Here is a 20,795-nt window from a genome sequence, read left to right as displayed (position 1 = left end):
AAATACACAAGCACAGATCATGGTCTTTTTAGGGATATGGACAGAAAAGGCACAAAGGTGTTTGGGTTACATCTCCCTCTCAATTTGTGTTACAGTATGTATTTAATGTATAAGCAATACGAAAAGCAAATTAAAACAAGGTGCCTATCTGCTGCCTGACACCTAGTATTGTTCATGTTATAATTAATAACATCCTTCCTAGAAAATCTTCACCTTTTTGCAGGATGACAGTAGCTGTAATTTGAATTTTAACCAGGCATTTAGGAGATAGTGCAGATTTTATTGTCTGAAAGTTTCTTGTTATAAGACGTTAAACATAATTAATAAATCTTATTACTACTCAGACTATCGCTAACAAAACTGTGTGACCGATCGCAGGCAGTATAGTGTCCTGAGCTCGTGGGGGGAACCCACTCTTAATAACACCCCAAACTCCACCTCAGTGTCTACACAGGGGGTGGGGGTATAGCCGTCAATCACTGCAGGAGCACTGCAAAGTCACGCCCCACAATGCACTGCAGCTGTGGATACAAAGTACTGTGGGGAGCGACTTTGGATGCTCCTGTTGCAATTGACGCTATGGTGCAGTTTGGGGCTTTGCTAAGTGCGCAGACCCCACACGGGCTCAGGAACCCACTACAGTGCTTGGGATCCGCCAGTGCATATTTTTGAGGCGAACCACTTGCAACTTTGTCCAAATATATTACGCCAAATATAATGCACCCACCTTGAGCTTGTGTTCGTGCTCCTTGTTAACCCGGGCGAGAAGCTGAACCTTTCTTCTGTTCAGAGCATCAATCAAAGCATCACATTGGGCGACCAGACAGGCTTCAAACTCCACACTATTCTCCTGTGTTACACATGTGCTGTTAGGTTTACCCTGGACATCAGTAACCTAGACATCATTACGAGAACTCAATTGCAGCTAAAAGTAGGTTGACATAAGAATCAGCTCAACTCATCTTACACTATTTTTCTTCTTTTCTTTGCTTACATTTGGAAAAAAAAAGTGCTGCTTTAAATATTACTGGATATAAAAAAAAACTGTGGAGACAAAACATGATTAGCACATATAGCTTCCTTAATTGAGACAATTAGCGCATATACCTTCCTTAATTGAGACATGGCGGTTTGCAGAAAGTATGGATGCAAATGGTCTAAACCAGGAGGCCAACTCCAGTCCTCAATGGCCACCAATAGGTCTGGTTTTCAGGCTATCCCTGCTTCAGCACAGGAGGCTCAGTCAATATCCTGAAAACCTGACCTGTTGGAGGGGTCTTGAGGCCTGGATTTGAGCGTCCCTGTTTTAGATTACACAACATATGAAGCAGAATAACAATTATTGGGAAAATACTGAAAATGAAAGGTCGAGAGCTCACACTCACTGCCTTATTCAATAAACGCCGAAATATCAGCTTTGGCAAACAAATCCCCTGCGCAAAATTCCAAGCATTTCAGCCGATTCAATAAAAATGGTGTACGAATAAAAAAAAATATATCCGGAAACCCCCCGAAAACACCAAGAGAAAGGAGTGACTGAAACCGAACACACAAAAAAAGAAGTGAAAAGCCGCCATCTAGGATTGGAATTCCCGATGAGGAGACCTGAATAAGGGACAAGTACAATTTGTCAACTTTTATACGCCTGTCACATATATGTATGAGTGATTGGGGCAGGTATATGAGCTGTGCCATAGCTCCATTTTAGCACTTATATTGCAGCTTTATTGGTAATTTTGCAGATGTGAAAAATGTGAAAAACACTCTTATTGAATACTAAATTTTGCAACAGCTGCTCCTTTCAACAATGATGTTAAATTGACCCCAAAATATGTTGATTTTTTTTTTTTTTTTAGGAAATCTATTCGCCCCTTTATTAAATGAGACGGCGGCTTCTCCATTTTGCTACGCCCAAATAGCATTGGAGTGACTTTTTTTGTATTTGCGCACAAACACAATCATTCAAAAAAACATTTACGAACCAATCTGGGACATATCTGCACATCTCTGATGCTAGCAAATGACTAAACAAAAGACAGTTATTGATATAATTAGAGCAGTGGTCCAACTGCTTGGGAGGTGAATTCACTGTGCAGATATGAGCCATGACATTCAGTTTTTATATATTGCTTTGTACAGTATATTGATATTTACTATGCAAGCATGACCGCTTAAATCGGAAATTCATGACATATTGGCAAATATTTTGCCGTGTTGAGGTAACATTAACTATGGCGCACGCCACACCTGCAATTGTCTTAACTTGGAGCTGTAACTCCCACCCCGGCCCAGCAAATATTCCATGACTCAAGGAAGAATATCATGACAAATTGCGTATTAACCTTTTGGTTGGTTTCTTTCTCAGCGGATAACTGTACCTGGATTAGCTGGACCATGTTTCGCAGCTGCACTAGGAACTCTTTGGCTTCCTTGGCTCTGTCTGACAGTCCGTTCAGGGCCTGGGAAAGTTGACTCTGCAAAGAGAGAGGAGTGGGTCTTTAAACAGAAGTGGTTACCAATAAAACAGAACAAGCCCTAGAAGCATCTTTGTAAATGTCCCTTTAAAAACGATTCAGTGATTGAGCCACCTGTGCTGAAGCAGGGATATCCTTAAAACCTGACTAGTTGGTGGCCCTTGAGGACTGGAGTTGGCCGCTCCTGTTCTAGCACATGCCACTTTGTTGTGCCTAGAGCACGCTTTGTGTGTGTTCACTCATTCTACCCAGTATTTAAATCTATCAGATCATGTTTGGTGTGGTGGGCACAGCATTGAATACATAAACTTGAGAGCTTAATCCAACCATTTATCACTTTGTGATTCTGAGCACGTCACCATATATTCTTGTGCCTCAGATACCAAACGTTACACTGGCCATATTTCCTAAGCCCTAAAACAGCTCACAGTGCTGTAAAAGACTTTATAGCCCATTCACGCAAATGGGACGTACAGTGTACCACAGCAACGTGGGCTCATGTTCCTGGGTGGAGAGTATGGCTGCTGGGGATCCAATCAATAATCACAATGTTGCTATGTTGAGCAATATGCGTGTTAGTGATTGGCTCAGGAATGTTATCCCTTTGGTCATGCAGTCATGCTGGGAGTTATGGAGGAAGACAGGGACGGCCAACTCCTATCCTATCTTTGACTGAGCCTCTGATTGAGCCGCCTGTGCTGGGACAGGGATATACCGTATTGGCACGAATATAGTGCTATGTTTTTTCCCTAAAAATGTCCTTCCGAAAACTGTACTCGGAATATATGCGCAGCCCAACACCTTTTATTTTTCATGTAGAACACCTTCAAACCCCTAGGGCCGTATTATGTGCGAGGCCGGACTATATTCAGCCCAATACGGTATTTAAAACCTGAACTGCTGGTGGTGCTTGAGGACTGGAGTTGACCATCCCCTGGAATAGCACAAGAGTTAATACAAATGATGATCACTTGGTACACTATATAACTATATAATCTATATATAACTGTATGTGTGTGTGGGTGTGTATATATATATATATATATATATATATCTCATTTGCTATATGCTATATGGTGGAGGTTTCTGGTCGCCTTTTTCACCCATCATAACATATATATATATATATATATATATATATATATATATATATATATATATATAAAAAAGAAAAAAGAAGCGCATACCACATAGCATAAATCTGTGCAGACATTTATTTCCAAAATAGAATGTGTAAAATAGCACACTCACAAGTGTAGCTAGGGTATACGCATTTAGAGATAATCTATCTCAGAGAGATGGTACTCATCTGGAACTTTTCATATACCACAGCAAGGGATCATCACTTTGAGATTCCAGGGGCCAAGATGAAACAATGGAGTCCTTGTGTTCTAGTCTCCAAGAGTACAGAGCAGCAATACAGTTCAACAAATGTATCACTCTAACCACATAAAATAGCGCAAGTGTCTCGATACACGAGTCGCTCGTGGTCACGCGATGACGTAATAGATCACAGCATCCGGGTCCCAACGCGTTTCGTCATCAAAGGAAAGAATCTAGTGTCCGTGAATCTTTTAAAGCCTGTACAAGCTCTTAAACTCAGCTCTAAGTAAAAATCATATACGGGCACCAATGAACAGACGCTGCATATTAAATATACTACTCTAAGATTCTATACATTGGATTAATCTAAACAAGTGCTTACGTTTTGTATATCTATAATATATATATATATATATATATACAGGCAGTCCTCGGTTATCCGACACAATGCGTTACTCAAAATGGCGTTGTAAAGCGAAACGTTGTAAAGCGAAACATGTTTTCCCATAGGAACACTGTTTAAATGAAAGGATCCATTCCTGAAGGCATTTTTAACACTAAAATACACCAAATATTTTATGCAGGCAATAAGATATGCAGCACACACATAAATTATATAGTGTATATACTGTATTATATATATAATATAACATAATAAATAATATATTATATAGTATAATATAATATTATATAGTATAATATTATATATATACGCTCTTACGACGCTTTGCAACGTTGTTTATGTGAATGTGTATATATATACACACATACACAACGTTGCAAAGCGTCGTAAGAGCGTTGGATAAGCCATTTTGGCGTTGTAAAAATGAATATAGGTATGCATTGCAAAGCGTTGGATAAGCCATTCGTTGTAAAGCGAAGCGTTGTAAAACGAGGACTGCCTGTATATATTATATGTACAGTGCATACTGTATATATACCAATGTGAATAATAAAAGCAAATGTAACACAGAGATAGGCATATAGCAGGTGGGAGAGATATAAGAAACTTCTTTTCTTAGGTCAGTTCTAGATAAAAATGAGCTAATTCTCATTGCCCTCAAAACACTCAGGATTTACAGATCAAATATGTTTATATAGCCCCACTACTAATGCAAAAGCAGCTTTAAAGCAGGGGTGCTCAACTCCAGTCCTCAAGCCACCCCAACAGCTCAGGTTTTCAGCATATACCAGCTTCAGCACAGATGGCTCAATTAGGAGGTCTAAACCAGGAGTGGCCAACTTCAGTCCTCAATGGCCACCAACAGATCAGGTTTTCAGGATATCCCTGCTTCAGCACAGGTGGCTCAATCAGTGCCTCAGTCAAAGACTGAGCCTCTGATTCAGCCACCTGTGCTGAAGCAGGGATATCCTGAAAACCAGACCTGTGGGGGCGGAGGGGGGGGTGTTAAGGACTGGAGTTGAGCACCCCTACTTTAAAGAATAAATGGAGCTAAGATACGCTGTTCTCCACCTTTACGTTTAGCTGTGTGACAAGAACGGTCTTAATTTAACATCAGATACTACATACTACTGTATGTAGATAAAAAGAATAGAGGAATAGCGGAGAACAAAACTGTTTGTCATTATCACTCCCTACAACCTCATGCAAGCCGACCTCCATGGCTCATCACTCCAGTGTAGGCACAGCTGTAATATTGTGTATGAACAGCATTCACACTTCACATAACACATTGGAGTTACAGTGCAGTCAAAGCACTCAAGCCTCTGGGTTAATTATGTCTTTACCAATGAATGGCCTATATAATATGGGGATAGATGCTGCTACCCTGTGAGTGAGCAAATACAATATCTGTGTTTTCTTAACCAGTCTCTGAGTTTACGAGATATATATATATATATATATATATATATATATATAGAGGAAAAGAGAAGAGAGAGCGCACGCCCATAGCGTATAAAAGTTTTAATGAGGGGGAAGGGGGAGAGAGGGGGGTAAAAAACGCACTTACAAAGATGCAATTAAAATCAAGCATATGTGATATATATAATCACCACCATCCGGTTTAACTGTAGACTCTTGGGGCAGTCCCAGGCTCCGTTGGTAAAGGAGCAACGTCACAGCAGTTATCAGACAGGCCGATAAGGGGGGGGGCATAGTCATTCAGGACTTATCTGCCTATCTCACTGAGGCACGCAGACTCCTGGGTGACTCGGCCTCCTATACCTTGTTGGAGTCCGATCCAGTGGACTCTTACCAGTTGTTGCTGAAGGAGCTCCTTATTTCTGCACTGGGTGATGGTATTATTTCAAAAGCGGAATATAAATTTCTATTTTGTTCACATCCACGCACTCCTATTTTTTTATCACCTTCCTAAAGTGCACAAATCCTTGTCCAATCCCCCGGGTAGACCCATAGTATCGGGCGTGGAGTCGATGACATCAACCCTATCCCAATATCAACCCTATCCCAATATGTTGACTATTTTCTCCACCCCTACGTCACTGCACTGAGGTCCCATGTTAGGGATACGCTCCATGTCATCGACTCCATTTCTGATATTAAGTGGAAATCCACCTATCTATGGGCTACATGTGATGTTTCATCATTATACACCTGCATTGAACATACCAAGGGTTTAGAGGCAATAAAATACTGGTTGGACAAGGATTCACTCTTTCCGGAAAAACACAGGTTATTTATTTTAGAAAGTATTCACTTCATCCTCGCGCACAATTATTTTTTATTTGAAGATAATTTTCACTTGCAAATCTGTGGAACGGCCATGGGTACGAGATTCGCTCCCAGCTATGCCAACCTCTTTATGGGGCATTGGGAGGAGTCCCATGTGTGGCAGAACAGCTTGCTTGGAGCGGGTCTCGTATACTATGGCCGTTTCATAGATGATATCATTATAGTTTGGGATGGAGAGGAGTCGGATTTATTCGATATCCTGAGCTCTTTCAGCAACAACTCGTTTGGACTGAAATTCACTTTTGATATTAATAACTTGTCCACTGTCTTTCTGGATCTGGCCCTGAGCATAGACACAGACTTGAATATTATCACCACCACACATTTCAAGTCTGTGTCTGTGAACAGCTACGTCCATGCGTCCAGCAACCATCACAAACACTGGCTCAACAATATTCCCTTGGGGCAGTTCAACAGAATACGGAGGAACTGCACAAGGGATGTTGACTTCGAAAACCAGTCAGTCACACTTGGGAAGAAATTTCTTTCTAAGGGATATGATCCCGTCGTGGTCTCCGATTCTCTCAGCAAGGTAAGTTCCATTGCCAGAACCACTTTGCTTGAGAAATCAAAAAATAAACAAAAAGGAAAACGTTTAGGATATGGCGCCCCAGTAACACATACAGGGACGGATAGGTCGACTGTGAGGTTTATTACCACCTATAACCAGTCATCAAAATCCATTAATAGAATTCTGAACGAGCATTGGTCCATTCTCAAGTGTGATCCCCATCTAGGACCCATCCTGCCGGATAGAGCTACTGTCACATACAGGAAGGCTAGAAGTATAAAAAGTATATTAGCTCCCACTAGGCTTAAGTCTTCCTCGATCTGTAATACTGCAAAAAATAAGGGACCACTGGGTAACCATCCCTGTGGCCGCAGTCGATGCATTACGTGCAGGCATCTTTTGAATAACACTCATGTCTGTTCTCACAGCAGGGGCATCACCTATGCCATCAGTAGCTCTATCACCTGTCTTAGCACTTACGTTGTGTATCTTATACAGTGCGGGTGCAGTCTAAAATACGTTGGACGCACCACGAGAACATTGGGAACGCGCTTCCTGGAACACAGGAGAAATGTTATCAAGGGTCTCAATAATCATAGTGTCTCTCGACACTTTAAATTATTTCATCAACAAAATCCCAAGACTATGCAGATTATGGGAATAGAGACCATTTCTCCTTGTGTTCTAGGAGGCGACCGATTCAAGACACTGTGTAGGCGGGAAACCTTTTGGATTCACCAATTGGGCACGCTTAATCCTGGGGGACTTAACGAATGTTTGGATGTCAGTACCTTAGTCTAGTCACTCCTTGGATGTCTCTTCCTGTTCTCTCTGCTTCTCAGTCCATCCTTTGTCTGGATCTCCTCCAGAGATTCACCTTCCCCCCGCTCTTTCCCTCCCCTCCTTCCCCCCTCCCCCTCTTCACCCTCCTTCCCCTTTCCAACCCCCCCCCCCTTCCCCTCCCCCCCTATCCCACCTTATCCTTCCCCCCGTTTAGACAATGGATATATCTATGAATATTTATATTTGCACATTTATGTAGTTTCATTAAAAATAAGATTGTCACAAGGTTCAATAGACGGTAATAGATATTTATCTTCACATACACTATTATAATATTTGTATAGTTTTCATATAAAATTAAAATTAACTATCACTTGAATAAGTACTCACTAAGTTTGGCCATTTAGAGCCCGGGGAGTAAATAATGGGGAATGACACAGAAGGAAGAAATTTTCTTTTATTTAATTTTTATTTTTATTTTAAATTTATTTCCATATATACACTTCTTTACATATTTCACACAATTACACTCTTCATCCATACTACCTAACAATATAATTAATCAAAATATGCACTTATTTAATAGTTCTCCGGGTCCTGGCCTTGTTTGTGGCATACAAACTCTAGACTGATTTATATTATCCCTTATCTGATCAGTTTTCTTTTCCTACTAGGATCACATGATTCATTGTCTATATTTAATTTTTAAATGATTTACATACCCGCCAAGGGTTATTTGCACTTGATTGTGTTTGTATATTTGCACACTATTGCATTTTATCTATTTGTATATGATGTTATGTGATCTTCTGTCTTTTCATTAATTATATCTTTATTAGCCTGTGTGTGAGTCAACCCTCTATATATACTGGGTGTGCTCAAATATCATTTAACTGATTACAGCATATCCCTAATATATAAACTAACAATTATTGGCTGATGATATCTTGAGTCACATGCAGGCTGTATGTGTTTATACTGGTCTGATACCTTTAGGATTTTTTCTTTTTTTTTTTTCTGTTCTTATGAACAATGTTATACCAGTCTATGGGTAATATACATATGGTGTACATTTATGGTCTTTTATATATAATGATCTGTTATTATGTGTATATATGCAGAATATATGCCATTCATCCCAAAAGCATTGTGATTTAGACTGGTATTTAAAGTGTTAATTTTGTTTTTACTCTCACTATCTCCTCCAATCTTTTTAGGTTAATTGTTGTATTACATCCATATGTGTGTATATAAGTGTGCAGCAGTACGATAAACTATTGCAGTTGAGTAGGGGAGGGGACTTCTCTTAATTACCACCAGGAGGTTGCCTATATAATACCGGACCTCCCCCTCTCATGATATCCCTTTGAGAAAGTTAGCCGTGACTGACGAAACGCGTCAGGGAGCGTCGTGACGTCAGACGCAAAGACATTGGAGTCTACACTAAGCGCTGGAGCGTATTAATCCAGGCGCGAGTGCTACAGGCACCATACGGGACCTCTTTCTTGGACTATACATAGCACACCTGCCTTGTGAATTTGCTGGGACTGAGCTCCATTGCCAACGGAGCCTGGGACGGCCTCAAAAGTCTGCAGTTTGACCGGATGGTGTTACCAGCCCTGGGAATCTGCTGTGACGTTGCTCCTTTACCAACGGAGCCTGGGACTGCCCCAAGAGTCTACAGTTAAACCGGATGGTGGTGATTATATATATCACATATGCTTGATTTTAATTGCATCTTTGTAAGTGCGTTTTTTACCCCCCTCTCTCCCCCTTCCCCCTCATTAAAACTTTTATACGCTATGGGCGTGCGCTCTCTCTTCTCTTTTCCTCTATAGATATTCTATGGACGTGGTTAGTCCATATTGAGAGCTGCCGGAGACCCTGCATACCAGCACCTATACCATTCATTGGACTATTTGAGGACTGGTTTATCCTTTTTTGCATGTTTTTTAATATATCATATTGTTCATGTTTTCTGGGCCTGATAATATTATAGGTCCCTATTACTATATGTGTGTATGTATTGCTTATAATTGAGGTATTTATCCCATATTGTTATAGCATATATATATATATATATATATATATATATATATATATATATATATATATATATATTTTTTGTACATGTTCCTTAGAGGCGCAGCTTTTTTCTTTTTTTATATATATATATATATATATATATATATATATATATATATATATATATATATATATATATATATATATATATATATATATATATATATATATATATATATATTACTGGGTAAAAAAAAAGTGACAAAAACCCTCCACAGCAAAGCATATAGCAAATGGAAATATTACTGTATGCTCATTTGCATGTCTTAGACAGGTCTGCAACCCCGCCTTTCACCATTATCACCCAGCACACAGCACCTTGGATCTATATAACTGCCTCGGGTGCACAGCGAACACCCCCCATTGGGGTACATCCTCCTAAAACAAGAAGGAACAGTCACTCCCAGGTCTTCATTAAAAAAAAGACTTTAATCCACTCAGATTTACGTTTTGTCCAAATACACTGACCGTTGTCACGTTGACAAAGGTCAGAGTATTTGACCGAAATGTCGATCTGTGTGGATTAAAGCTGCAGACCAAGCAATATCCTACAGTACATGTGTTTTTTTTTTACATAAATCAGTTCTGTACTATGAGAAAATACTTGTAATTTTTTTAACAACTCTGAATGACATTTTTAATGTATTATAATGGAACAAACATTTTTTGTTTCTATAGCAACCATTTCCAAAGTCACATCCCCTTCCTCTCCTAAAACAGGCTCTGGCACACCTCTTTTTGAGCCCTGCCCTCTCTCTAGCAGTGCACCAATTGTATCTAGTGACTGCCTGGTCACATGATCTTCCCCACAGAACTTTGCATCTTTGGTCCTCTTCTGCTGCACCGAGAGCCATTAAGTGAACCCCCGAGCCGAATCTTCTCACATTGAAGACTAGACTAATTTTTTTACTAATCATAATATATGTTTTCTATATTTAACCATTTATGGTTTTAAAATTATTTTATATCCATCTTGTTAATATCTTTTATATCACATATCTATGTCTATACATTAGGTATACACATAGTCTATATTGTCACTTATATATGTAGCCATACTCTATTAGTGTACATCTAGCACATGCACATTATTTGATCATACATTTTTTATTGTTTATCATATATATATGTCTTTATGACATTGATACATCCACACACATTGTTGCTATGATGTTTAATATTAGTCTTTCTCTTCTTTTTGTTTTGTATTAATTGTTATCTGTTGTTATCTCTTAGGCTCTCACAGTCTCACACTATGACCAGTGTCAGGTTAACATCCTATATTATTGACTTTTGCCTCAGCTTTTAACTATAGCTGTTTGCATAATTAATTAATTAGACCATCACGCTATTCATTGGATTTAGATTAGGGCGTATACTTCAGGGACCACTATATAGTCTGACACTGTGAGAGCCTCAGTACTCTTTGATAAAGCGCCTCCACGGCGGGAAACGCGTCAGAGTTTTAACCCTGTGTGTCTGTCTTTTTTTTTTTTTTTTGGCCAAATATGCCCAATAAATAATCTTTATTAATTAATTTTTTTGCCCCAGTCTTTTTTTCAACTTTCTGGCAGTGCTCCGCTTTTTTTCCTTTTCCATTTTTGCTTCAGTGGTGTTGCAGCACGCCCCGGCTCCAATCGTTGCAGATCAGCTGTTGTCATCAGAGGATTTCCTCCAGGAGCTGCAGAGTGGATCCGGTGCTTTGAACCTGTGTGCGGTCTACACCCTTACCCCTCACCAGCCCCAGGACGGACGACAGCTGACGGGGACGAACGGCTACAGCCCTGGATCGCGCTCCGTTTCTCCTGCATTGACCTCCAGCCCCCAGACTCCATTGGATATATCGCGGCATCACCATCGTGCACCCGGTAAGGCGGCGGGAGACTCTGCTTGCAGGTCTCTACTACCAACAGCCAGTCCTGATACACCGGGGAGCCATTACCGCAGTCCTAAGTGAGGAGGTTGTTTCCACTCCAGCCAGGGGGCTGGCACCATCGGCTATGCTTCGCAGGTGAGGCGGGTGTTACTTAGACCCACACGATACATCGGGTTCATCACGGGACACTCCATACTTCATTCACTATTAGTGATGCCGGTCTATGTGATTTCATGAACATACAGCATTTGCCATATTTGCAGCTTCCACGTGGGGATCTTCCCCGTTTTTCTACTTGGACTCTACTTACCTGTTGGTAGCTCATATGAGCAAGTGATTGATTTGAATTGTTTATTATATACAATTTTTTTCTAAGACTGTTGAGGCATTTTCCCTTATAACCACACATAAATATATATATATATTTTTTCAAAGACAGTAATTCACGCATTACAACCCTCTTTTTAACATATACTTTTTTACATTCCATCATGGAGGACATTGACCATTCTGAAAATGAAGATGTACATAGTAAACTTTTTGTTCAAACATGTGGTGACAATACCAAAAGAATTAAGAGAGCAGAACATGTTTTTGACACTTCCACTGAGTTTGTATGTGAAGAAAATTCAGACTTAACAGCCCATTTTCTCAAACTAGAAAAATTACTGACAGATAACATCAGATTATGGTGGGACATAACCACATTACAGAATTACACAAAAACCAAGAGAATCCCTCGAGGATTGAGGATCAAAAAAGCTCCTACTTTTGGTTTTAGTACCAAAGAATTTGAGCAGAAATGGAAAGACACACTTAATGAATGTTCATTTAAACTCATGGACTTGATCATGGAACATAAGAGGACAGAGAGAGTATTATTAGGCACTGAGATTAAAGCATTACAAAATAAACTTAGATCTTTTGAAAACATGGACCATTTCTCAAATAATGACAAAATCTTACTAAGTAATATTGAAGACATGGAAGATACAATCATGCAAAAAAAGCAGTCTAAATTTGATCGTGACAGGTTAGACTATGAGAGAAATCAGGTCTATACCTGGGAAAGACCAGGGAACACTAACCCCAATAGAGGAAGATCCAGAACACCCTCACAGCCACATACTCATAGAGATAAAACATCCAGTACCCCAAAAAAATCCATCCTAAAATCCAAATACACAGACACTTCCAGTTATGAGTCAGACACCTCAGAAAGTGAAAATAAATATCCATCTGTGTCTTTTGACATTACATCAGATACTTGGAGGGGAAAGAGCACTACAGGTATAGACACCAGAGAAGCTTCCACGTCTGGGTCCACAGGACATTTTTCTCAAATGAACAAATCCCAGGAGTCAAAAAACTATCAAGGACAAGGAGGTCAAAGAGGAAGAGGGGGTTCAAGAGGGGCGACAAAGAGGAAAAAGTACTCTTAACCACAGAGGATAATAACGTTATCAACATTTCCAATAAGACATTGACTACTGGACAATTATCACTATTAAACAGAGGGTTGAACTTTGCCCCCCAGTGCGACTTTGACCTCTTTAACACTTACATCGACCTGCAGCGATTTACTCGCAAGTTGTCTTTAAAAAAATTCTTTTTGAACAAACAAAATAATGTTGTACCTATTTTGGATGTGCCTATGTTATGTGATTCTGCGGAGTCAACGCCAGATCATTCTGGCGTTGACTCACCAGAACCAATTGTTTCTAGTCTCTCATTCAAAGACTATTGTGCTGTTTCTGACTTGGAAGATTTATATATGGAACAGGATATAGAGAATAACTCTGAGGAGATGTCCCTTTCCAACTTTCTCAGCTTTGAACACACCACTTTCAGAAAGAAATCCACCTTCTGTCCCTATGGCTCCAAGAGTCCTTTTATTACCACATTTGAAAGATTAGTGGAAAAGGATCTGAGGAATCTGGCGGAAAATTGTAAAAAGAATACACATCTGAACAGCAATCTAAACACCCTTGAATTGCAAGAATTACAAACGTTAAAATTGGACAAAACTATTGTTATCAAAAATGCAGACAAGGGTGGTGCGATTGTTGTTCAATCTGCTGAGTCCTATAAACAGGAAGCATTAAGACAGCTTTCTGAGGACCAGGCCTATCGCAAATTATCCTCTGACCCTACCACGACTTACCTACATGAACTGAATGATCTGCTTGACCTTGGGAGAGAATTGTATGTACTAAGCAAAAAAGAATTTGAATTTTTATGCTCTCCTAATCCCATAGTCCCCATCTTTCACCATCTCCCAAAGATCCACAAGTCACTCATAAGTCCTCCGGGACGGCCCATTGTGGCGAGTATTGGATCTTTGGGAGATGAACTCTCTCGATTCATAGATGCATATCTTCAACCAATTGTACAAACATTGCCATCCTTTTTGAAAGACTCCAGCCAATTGATATTTGACCTTAACCATATACAGTGGCGAGAGAGTTACAGATGGGTGACTATGGATGTGACCTCCCTCTACAATATTATCAAACATGAGCAAGGCATTTCCGCCATACAACATTACCTCTCATTATCTCACTTAGCACCAGCACTATGCACTTTTTTATTAGACTCTATCACATTTTTACTCACGCACAATTATTTTAGATTTGACTCACAATTTTATTTACAACTTCGGGGCACTGCTATGGGCACTTCTTTCGCACCCTCATATGCAAATCTTTTTATGGGGTTGTGGGAGTCTAATTTTATTTTTAGTGATAATAATTCTTTCAGGCACCAAATTAAATTCTATAAACGCTACATAGATGATCTTCTATTTATTTGGGATGGTGACCTCACTTCACTCCAAACATTCATTCACCAACTTAACATTAATGATCACAATTTACATTTCACTTTTCAGGAGAATACTCACTACATTTATTATTTAGACCTAATGTTGTATGTGGACATGCGGGGGTGCATCCAAACTGATATCTATAGGAAGCCGAATGCACGCAATTCTTACCTTAGAGCAGACAGTAATCATTCAAAATACCTGAAAAGAGGTATACTTAAAGGACAATTCATTAGACTTAAACGATTGTGTTCAACAGAAGAATCCTTTGATATTCAATCAAAAGACCTCGTCTCTAGATTTAAATCTAGGGGTTACGATTTATCACATATCACAGAGGCTTTGAATTCTGTTAAACAACTAGATAGAAGGGACCTTTTGAACTCCTCTAGAAAGAAACCAGTATCAGATCATATGGTTACACCACTGTTTATTACCCAACAAAGCACACAGTCAGACCGTATCCGACACATCATACACAAGCATTGGGATACTTTAAAATTAGATCATGATTTATCATCAATTGTTGATATGAAACCAAAATTCGTTTTCATGAAAGCGAAGTCACTAGGCACATCACTCTCCCCTAGTCTTTTTGACTCCAGTTTGAATTTCAAACGGATTAGCAATATCCCTAAGGGATTTTTCCCATGCGGGCATTGCAGTATTTGCAAGTATGCAAATAAAATTAAAAAAATTACAAGTATTAACCCAAAGGCTGAACATATTATACATACTTTCATCAACTGCAATTCCAGCTATACAGTATATCTTTTGAGATGCGGATGCAGTAGGGGTTATGTGGGTCGCACCATTAGACCCCTCAAAAAACGAATCATGGAACATGTTCGTGCCATCAATAAGAGGGATCAATCCCACCCAGTTTCCAGGCATTTTTCATCATGTCCACAGGGGACAATCAAGAACTTTTCCTTTTCAGGAATAGATCATATACATGCCCCAACCCGGGGAGGTGACAGGCTGGGTATACTAAACAGAAAAGAAATGTACTGGATGTACAGTTTAGGCACCATGCAACCCTCTGGCATCAACATTGACTGGGAATTGAAGCATTTCCTATAAATCTGTCTTCTATGCTCAAAAATAGATCCGTATAGATAGTACAAGTCATTTTCTAGATTAATCTTTATCTATATCTTCTACGGGATTTATACCCATTAGTTTCATATGATATATATTCATATACATGTCCTCATTGTTTGGAATGTTTTAATCGTATGACATATATCTATTTTTCAAGATAAGTCACCTTATGATTATATACATTATTCGTTTATATATATTTCATTATCATAGTTATTATAGACTTATATATATATTTATCATTTATTGCATAGTTATACACAGGTGACTGTATTATATATTTTATGTGGGTTTTTTATTAGCACTTTTTAATATTATTTGTATAAATTGTTTATTTCACATTGAAGACTAGACTAATTTTTTTACTAATCATAATATATGTTTTCTATATTTAACCATTTATGGTTTTAAAATTATTTTATATCCATCTTGTTAATATCTTTTATATCACATATCTATGTCTATACATTAGGTATACACATAGTCTATATTGTCACTTATATATGTAGCCATACTCTATTAGTGTACATCTAGCACATGCACATTATTTGATCATACATTTTTTATTGTTTATCATATATATATGTCTTTATGACATTGATACATCCACACACATTGTTGCTATGATGTTTAATATTAGTCTTTCTCTTCTTTTTGTTTTGTATTAATTGTTATCTGTTGTTATCTCTTAGGCTCTCACAGTCTCACACTATGACCAGTGTCAGGTTAACATCCTATATTATTGACTTTTGCCTCAGCTTTTAACTATAGCTGTTTGCATAATTAATTAATTAGACCATCACGCTATTCATTGGATTTAGATTAGGGCGTATACTTCAGGGACCACTATATAGTCTGACACTGTGAGAGCCTCAGTACTCTTTGATAAAGCGCCTCCACGGCGGGAAACGCGTCAGAGTTTTAACCCTGTGTGTCTGTCTTTTTTTTGGCCAAATATGCCCAATAAATAATCTTTATTAATTTATTTTTTTGCCCCAGTCTTTTTTTCAACTTTCTGGCAGTGCTCCGCTTTTTTTCCTTTTCTATTTTTGCTTCAGTGGTGTTGCAGCACGCCCCGGCTCCAATCGTTGCAGATCAGCTGTTGTCATCAGAGGATTTCCTCCAGGAGCTGCAGAGTGGATCCGGTGCTTTGAACCTGTGTGCGGTCTACACCCTTACCCCTCACCAGCCCCAGGACGGACGACAGCTGACGGGGACGAACGGCTACAGCCCTGGATCGCGCTCCGTTTCTCCTGCAGTGACCACCAGCCCCCAGACTCCATTGGATATATCGCGGCATCACCATCGTGCACCCGGTAAGGCGGCGGGAGACTCTGCTTGCAGGTCTCTACTACCAACAGCCAGTCCTGATACACCGGGGAGCCATTACCGCAGTCCTAAGTGAGGAGGTTGTTTCCACTCCAGCCAGGGGGCTGGCACCATCGGCTATGCTTCGCAGGTGAGGCGGGTGTTACTTAGACCCACACGATACATCGGGTTCATCACGGGACACTCCATACTTCATTCACTATTAGTGATGCCGGTCTATGTGATTTCATGAACATACAGCATTTGCCATATTTGCAGCTTCCACGTGGGGATCTTCCCCGTTTTTCTATCAGCAACTTAGCTAATTACTTATCATTGTGTGGATTGTATTGATGCGCATATTAAAGGGAATATTTTATTTTAAACGCAGCTTGGACTGCAGCTTTAAAACTTTTTTTGTATGAAGAACTCTGGAGTGCCGGTTCCTTCTTGTTTTTGGAGGATGTGGCCTATAAACGGTTCAATACAGTTCTTCAAAAAAACAAACTATATAAAAAAACAAAAACTGGACTTAACATTCCATTATTTGCATGTAAAATAACGCCAAGACGAAACCGGAGCAAAATTCTGCAAAGTTCTCACACACACAAAAAAAAATAATTAAGAACATTAATTCCAACTAGGGAGAGGGATCAGTGCAAACTGACATCTCAAACCAACAGTTCGTGGTAATTAATGTTAAATTAAAAAGGGGCACTTGGGTTAAAACGTGTGAAATCTGCCGGAATGCTTAATGCATTCATTAAAATGAAAGAAGTACAAAATGCACTTGGGCATAAGACGAACACGAAACAAAATGCTTGTAATGTTTCCGTTGTATGGTGTTCGCTGCGTGCTAACCTCTTGCAAAGAATGACAGGCTGCCAGTGAAGTGTAACTAGTCATTTACAGCAACTAACCGCGTGGAAAGACACATGTAAAGGTGTCCTTTACCTGCAAATGGAAATATACTTCTTGTTTTTATCAATGTAAACGTGTTCAATGTATACTTGGTATTAGCTCTGCTCACTCATAATCCTTTAATGTGCAAAGCTGCTGTTTCTCTCCCCCCTGCTGGTAACAAGGCGGCATGATTTTCTGGAATCAGAATAAATATAAATATACTAGCTGAGAGACCCGGCGTTGCCTGGGATGTAATTTGGGGGGGGGGGGGGGCGTACGACAGGGTTAGGCTTCCCCCCCCCTTGACAGCTAGGTGGGTGACTGAGTTGACTGAGTGTGTGGGTGACTGTGTGGGTGGGTGACACTTGACTGAGTGGGTGGGTGGGTTGGTGACTGAGTGGGTGACTTTGGGTCGGTGACTGGGTGGGTGACTTTGGGTCGGTTTGACTTTGGGTCGGTGGGTGCTTGACTTTGGGTCGGTGGGTGGGTGACTTTGGGTCGGTGGGTGGGTGACTTTGGGTCGGTGGGTGGGTGGGTGACCTTGGGTTGGTGGGTGGGTGACTTTGGGTCGATGGGTGGGTGGGTGACTTTGGGTCGGTTTAACTTTGGGTCAGTGGGTGGGTGACTTTGGGTCGGTGGGTGGGTGACTTTGGGTCGGTGGGTGGGTGACTTTGGGTCGTGGGTGGGTGACTCTGGGTTGGTGGGTGGGTGGGTGACTTTGGGTGGGTGGGTGACTTTGGGTCGGTGGGTGGGTCGGTGACTGGGTGACTTTTTCAGGGTCGGTGACTGGGTGGGTCAGTGACTGGGGTCGGTGACTGGGTGGGTCAGTGAGTGGGTAGGTGGGGTCGGTGAGTGGGTGGGTGGGGTCGGTGAGTGGGTGGGTGGGGTCAGTGACTGGGTGGGTGGTTTTGGGTGAGACTGGGTGGGTGAGTGTGAGACTGAATGGGTGGGTGAGTGTGAGACTGAATGGGTGGGTGAGTGTGAGACTGAATGGGTGGGTGAGTGTGAGACTGAATGGGTGGGTGAGTGGGAGACTGAATGGGTGGGTGAGTGGGAAACTGAATGGGTGGATGAGTGGGAAACTGAATGGGTGAATGAGTGGGAAACTGAATGGGTGGGTGAGTGGGAAACTGAATGGGTGGGTGAGTGGGAAACTGAATGGGTGGGTGAGTGGGAAACTGAATGGGTGGGTGAGTGGGAAACTGAATGGGTGGGTGAGTGGGAAACTGAATGGGTGGGTGAGTGGGAAACTGAATGGGTGGGTGAGTGGGAGACTGACTGGGTGGGAGACTGACTGGGTGGGAGACTGACTGGGTGGGAGACTGACTGGGTGGGAGACTGACTGGGTGGGAGACTGACTGGGTGGGAGACTGACTGGGTGGGAGACTGACTGGGTGGGTGAGTGGGTGACTGACTGGGTGGGTGAGTGGGTGACTGACTGGGTGGGTGAGTGGGTGACTGACTGGGTGGGTGAGTGGGTGACTGACTGGGTGGGTGAGTGGGTGACTGACTGGGTGGGTGAGTGGGTGACTGACTGGGTGGGTGAGTGGGTGACTGACTGGGTGGGTGAGTGGGTGACTGACTGGGTGGGTGAGTGGGTGACTGACTGGGTGGGTGGGTGACTGACTGACTGGGTGAGTGGGTGACTGACTGGGTGGGTGAGTGGGTGACTGACTGGGTGGGTGAGTGGGTGACTGACTGGGTGGGTGAGTGGGTGACTGGGTGGGTGAGTGGGTGACTGGGTGGGTGAGTGGGTGACTGACTGACTGAATGGGTGGGTGACTGGGTGACTGACTGAATGGGTGGGTAACTGAGTGACTGGGTGGGTGACTGAGTGGGTGGGTGACTGAGTTGGGTGGGTGGGTGACTGGGTGAAAGTGACTGGGTGGGTGTGTGGGTGGGTGGGTGACTGGGTGGGTGGGTGAGTGACTGGGTGGGTGACTTGACTATGGGTGGGTGAGTGGGTGGGTGGGTGAGTTGACTTGACTGAGTGAATGGGTGACTGAGTGAGTGGGTGGGTCACTAAGTGATTTTTGGGTGACTAAGTGAGTGGGTTGGTGGGTTACTGAGTGGGTGGGTTACTGAGTGGGTGGGTGACTGAGTGGGTGGGTGGGTGACTGGGTGAAAGTGACTGGGTGGGTGACTGAGTGGGTGGGTGACTGAGTGGGTGGGTGACTGAGTGGGTGACTGAGTGAGTGGGTGGGTGACTGGGTGAAAGTGACTGGGTGGGTGACTGGGTGACTGGGTGACAGTGCGTGGGTGGGAGACGGTGGGTGACTTACCTTGACCCCGTGGCATCTGGCTGGGGCAGGAGGTGAGTTCGGGAAGCTGGGGGGGGGGGGCAAGAGTGGCAGGAGACCCGCGCCGCGCTTCCCCTCCGTCCGGGAGCCGACGCACGTGAGGGGGAGTCCCGCGCCGCGCTTCCCCTCTCCAGTAGCGGCGCACGTGAGGGGGAGTCCCGCGCCGCGCTTCCCCTCTCCGGTAGCGGCGCACGTGAGGGGGAGTCCCGCGCCGCGCTTCCCCTCTCCGGTAGCGGCGCACGTGAGGGGGAGAGCAGGAGGCCCGGCCCGCGCTTCCCCTCTCCGGTAGCGGCGCACGTGAGGGGGAGAGCAGGAGGCCCGGGCCGCGCTGCGAGGGGGGAGGAGCCTGGAGTTTGCTGCTGAGCAGGAGGGCCGCGGCGCACGGTGAGGGTGATGGTGCGGCTGGGGATGTTGCGGAGCGTGGGGATTTGGGTGAGGTGGGGGGAGAGAGTGAGGGGCACCGGGAGAGGAGGGGGGGGGGTGTGTGTGGAAGGTGAGCTGCGGTCCAACTGATGGGGGAGAGTGAGGGTGTGTGTGTGTGTGAGGGGGGGGGGTGTGTGTGTGTGTGAAGGGGGGGGGGGTGTGTGT

The 20,795-nt window shown here is 42.3% G+C and overlaps 1 protein-coding gene across 13 annotated transcripts in view; it reads right to left on the bottom strand.

Moving 5' to 3' along the window:
- Positions 1 to 20,795, bottom strand: part of TRIM9 (tripartite motif containing 9) — a 124,889-nt gene that overhangs the window by 56,113 nt on the left and 47,981 nt on the right. For 5 of the 13 annotated variants that reach the window (XM_075613812.1, XM_075613811.1, XM_075613813.1 and 2 more), the window contains exons 2-3: positions 2,343 to 2,474; positions 728 to 895 (exon numbers count right to left, since the gene is read on the bottom strand). In XM_075613812.1, the coding sequence (XP_075469927.1) occupies positions 728 to 895; positions 2,343 to 2,474 (300 nt within the window). The remainder of the gene's footprint in view (positions 1 to 727; positions 896 to 2,342; positions 2,475 to 20,795) is intronic. The other 8 variants (XM_075613819.1, XM_075613817.1, XM_075613824.1 and 5 more) reach the window with 3 other exon arrangements.

This window comes from Ascaphus truei, chromosome 9 (genome assembly GCF_040206685.1).
Source record: "Ascaphus truei isolate aAscTru1 chromosome 9, aAscTru1.hap1, whole genome shotgun sequence".
Lineage (NCBI taxonomy): Eukaryota > Metazoa > Chordata > Amphibia > Anura > Ascaphidae > Ascaphus > Ascaphus truei.
The sequence above is the reverse complement of the archived record's forward strand: the minus strand, read 5'-3'. Positions and strand labels throughout refer to the sequence as shown.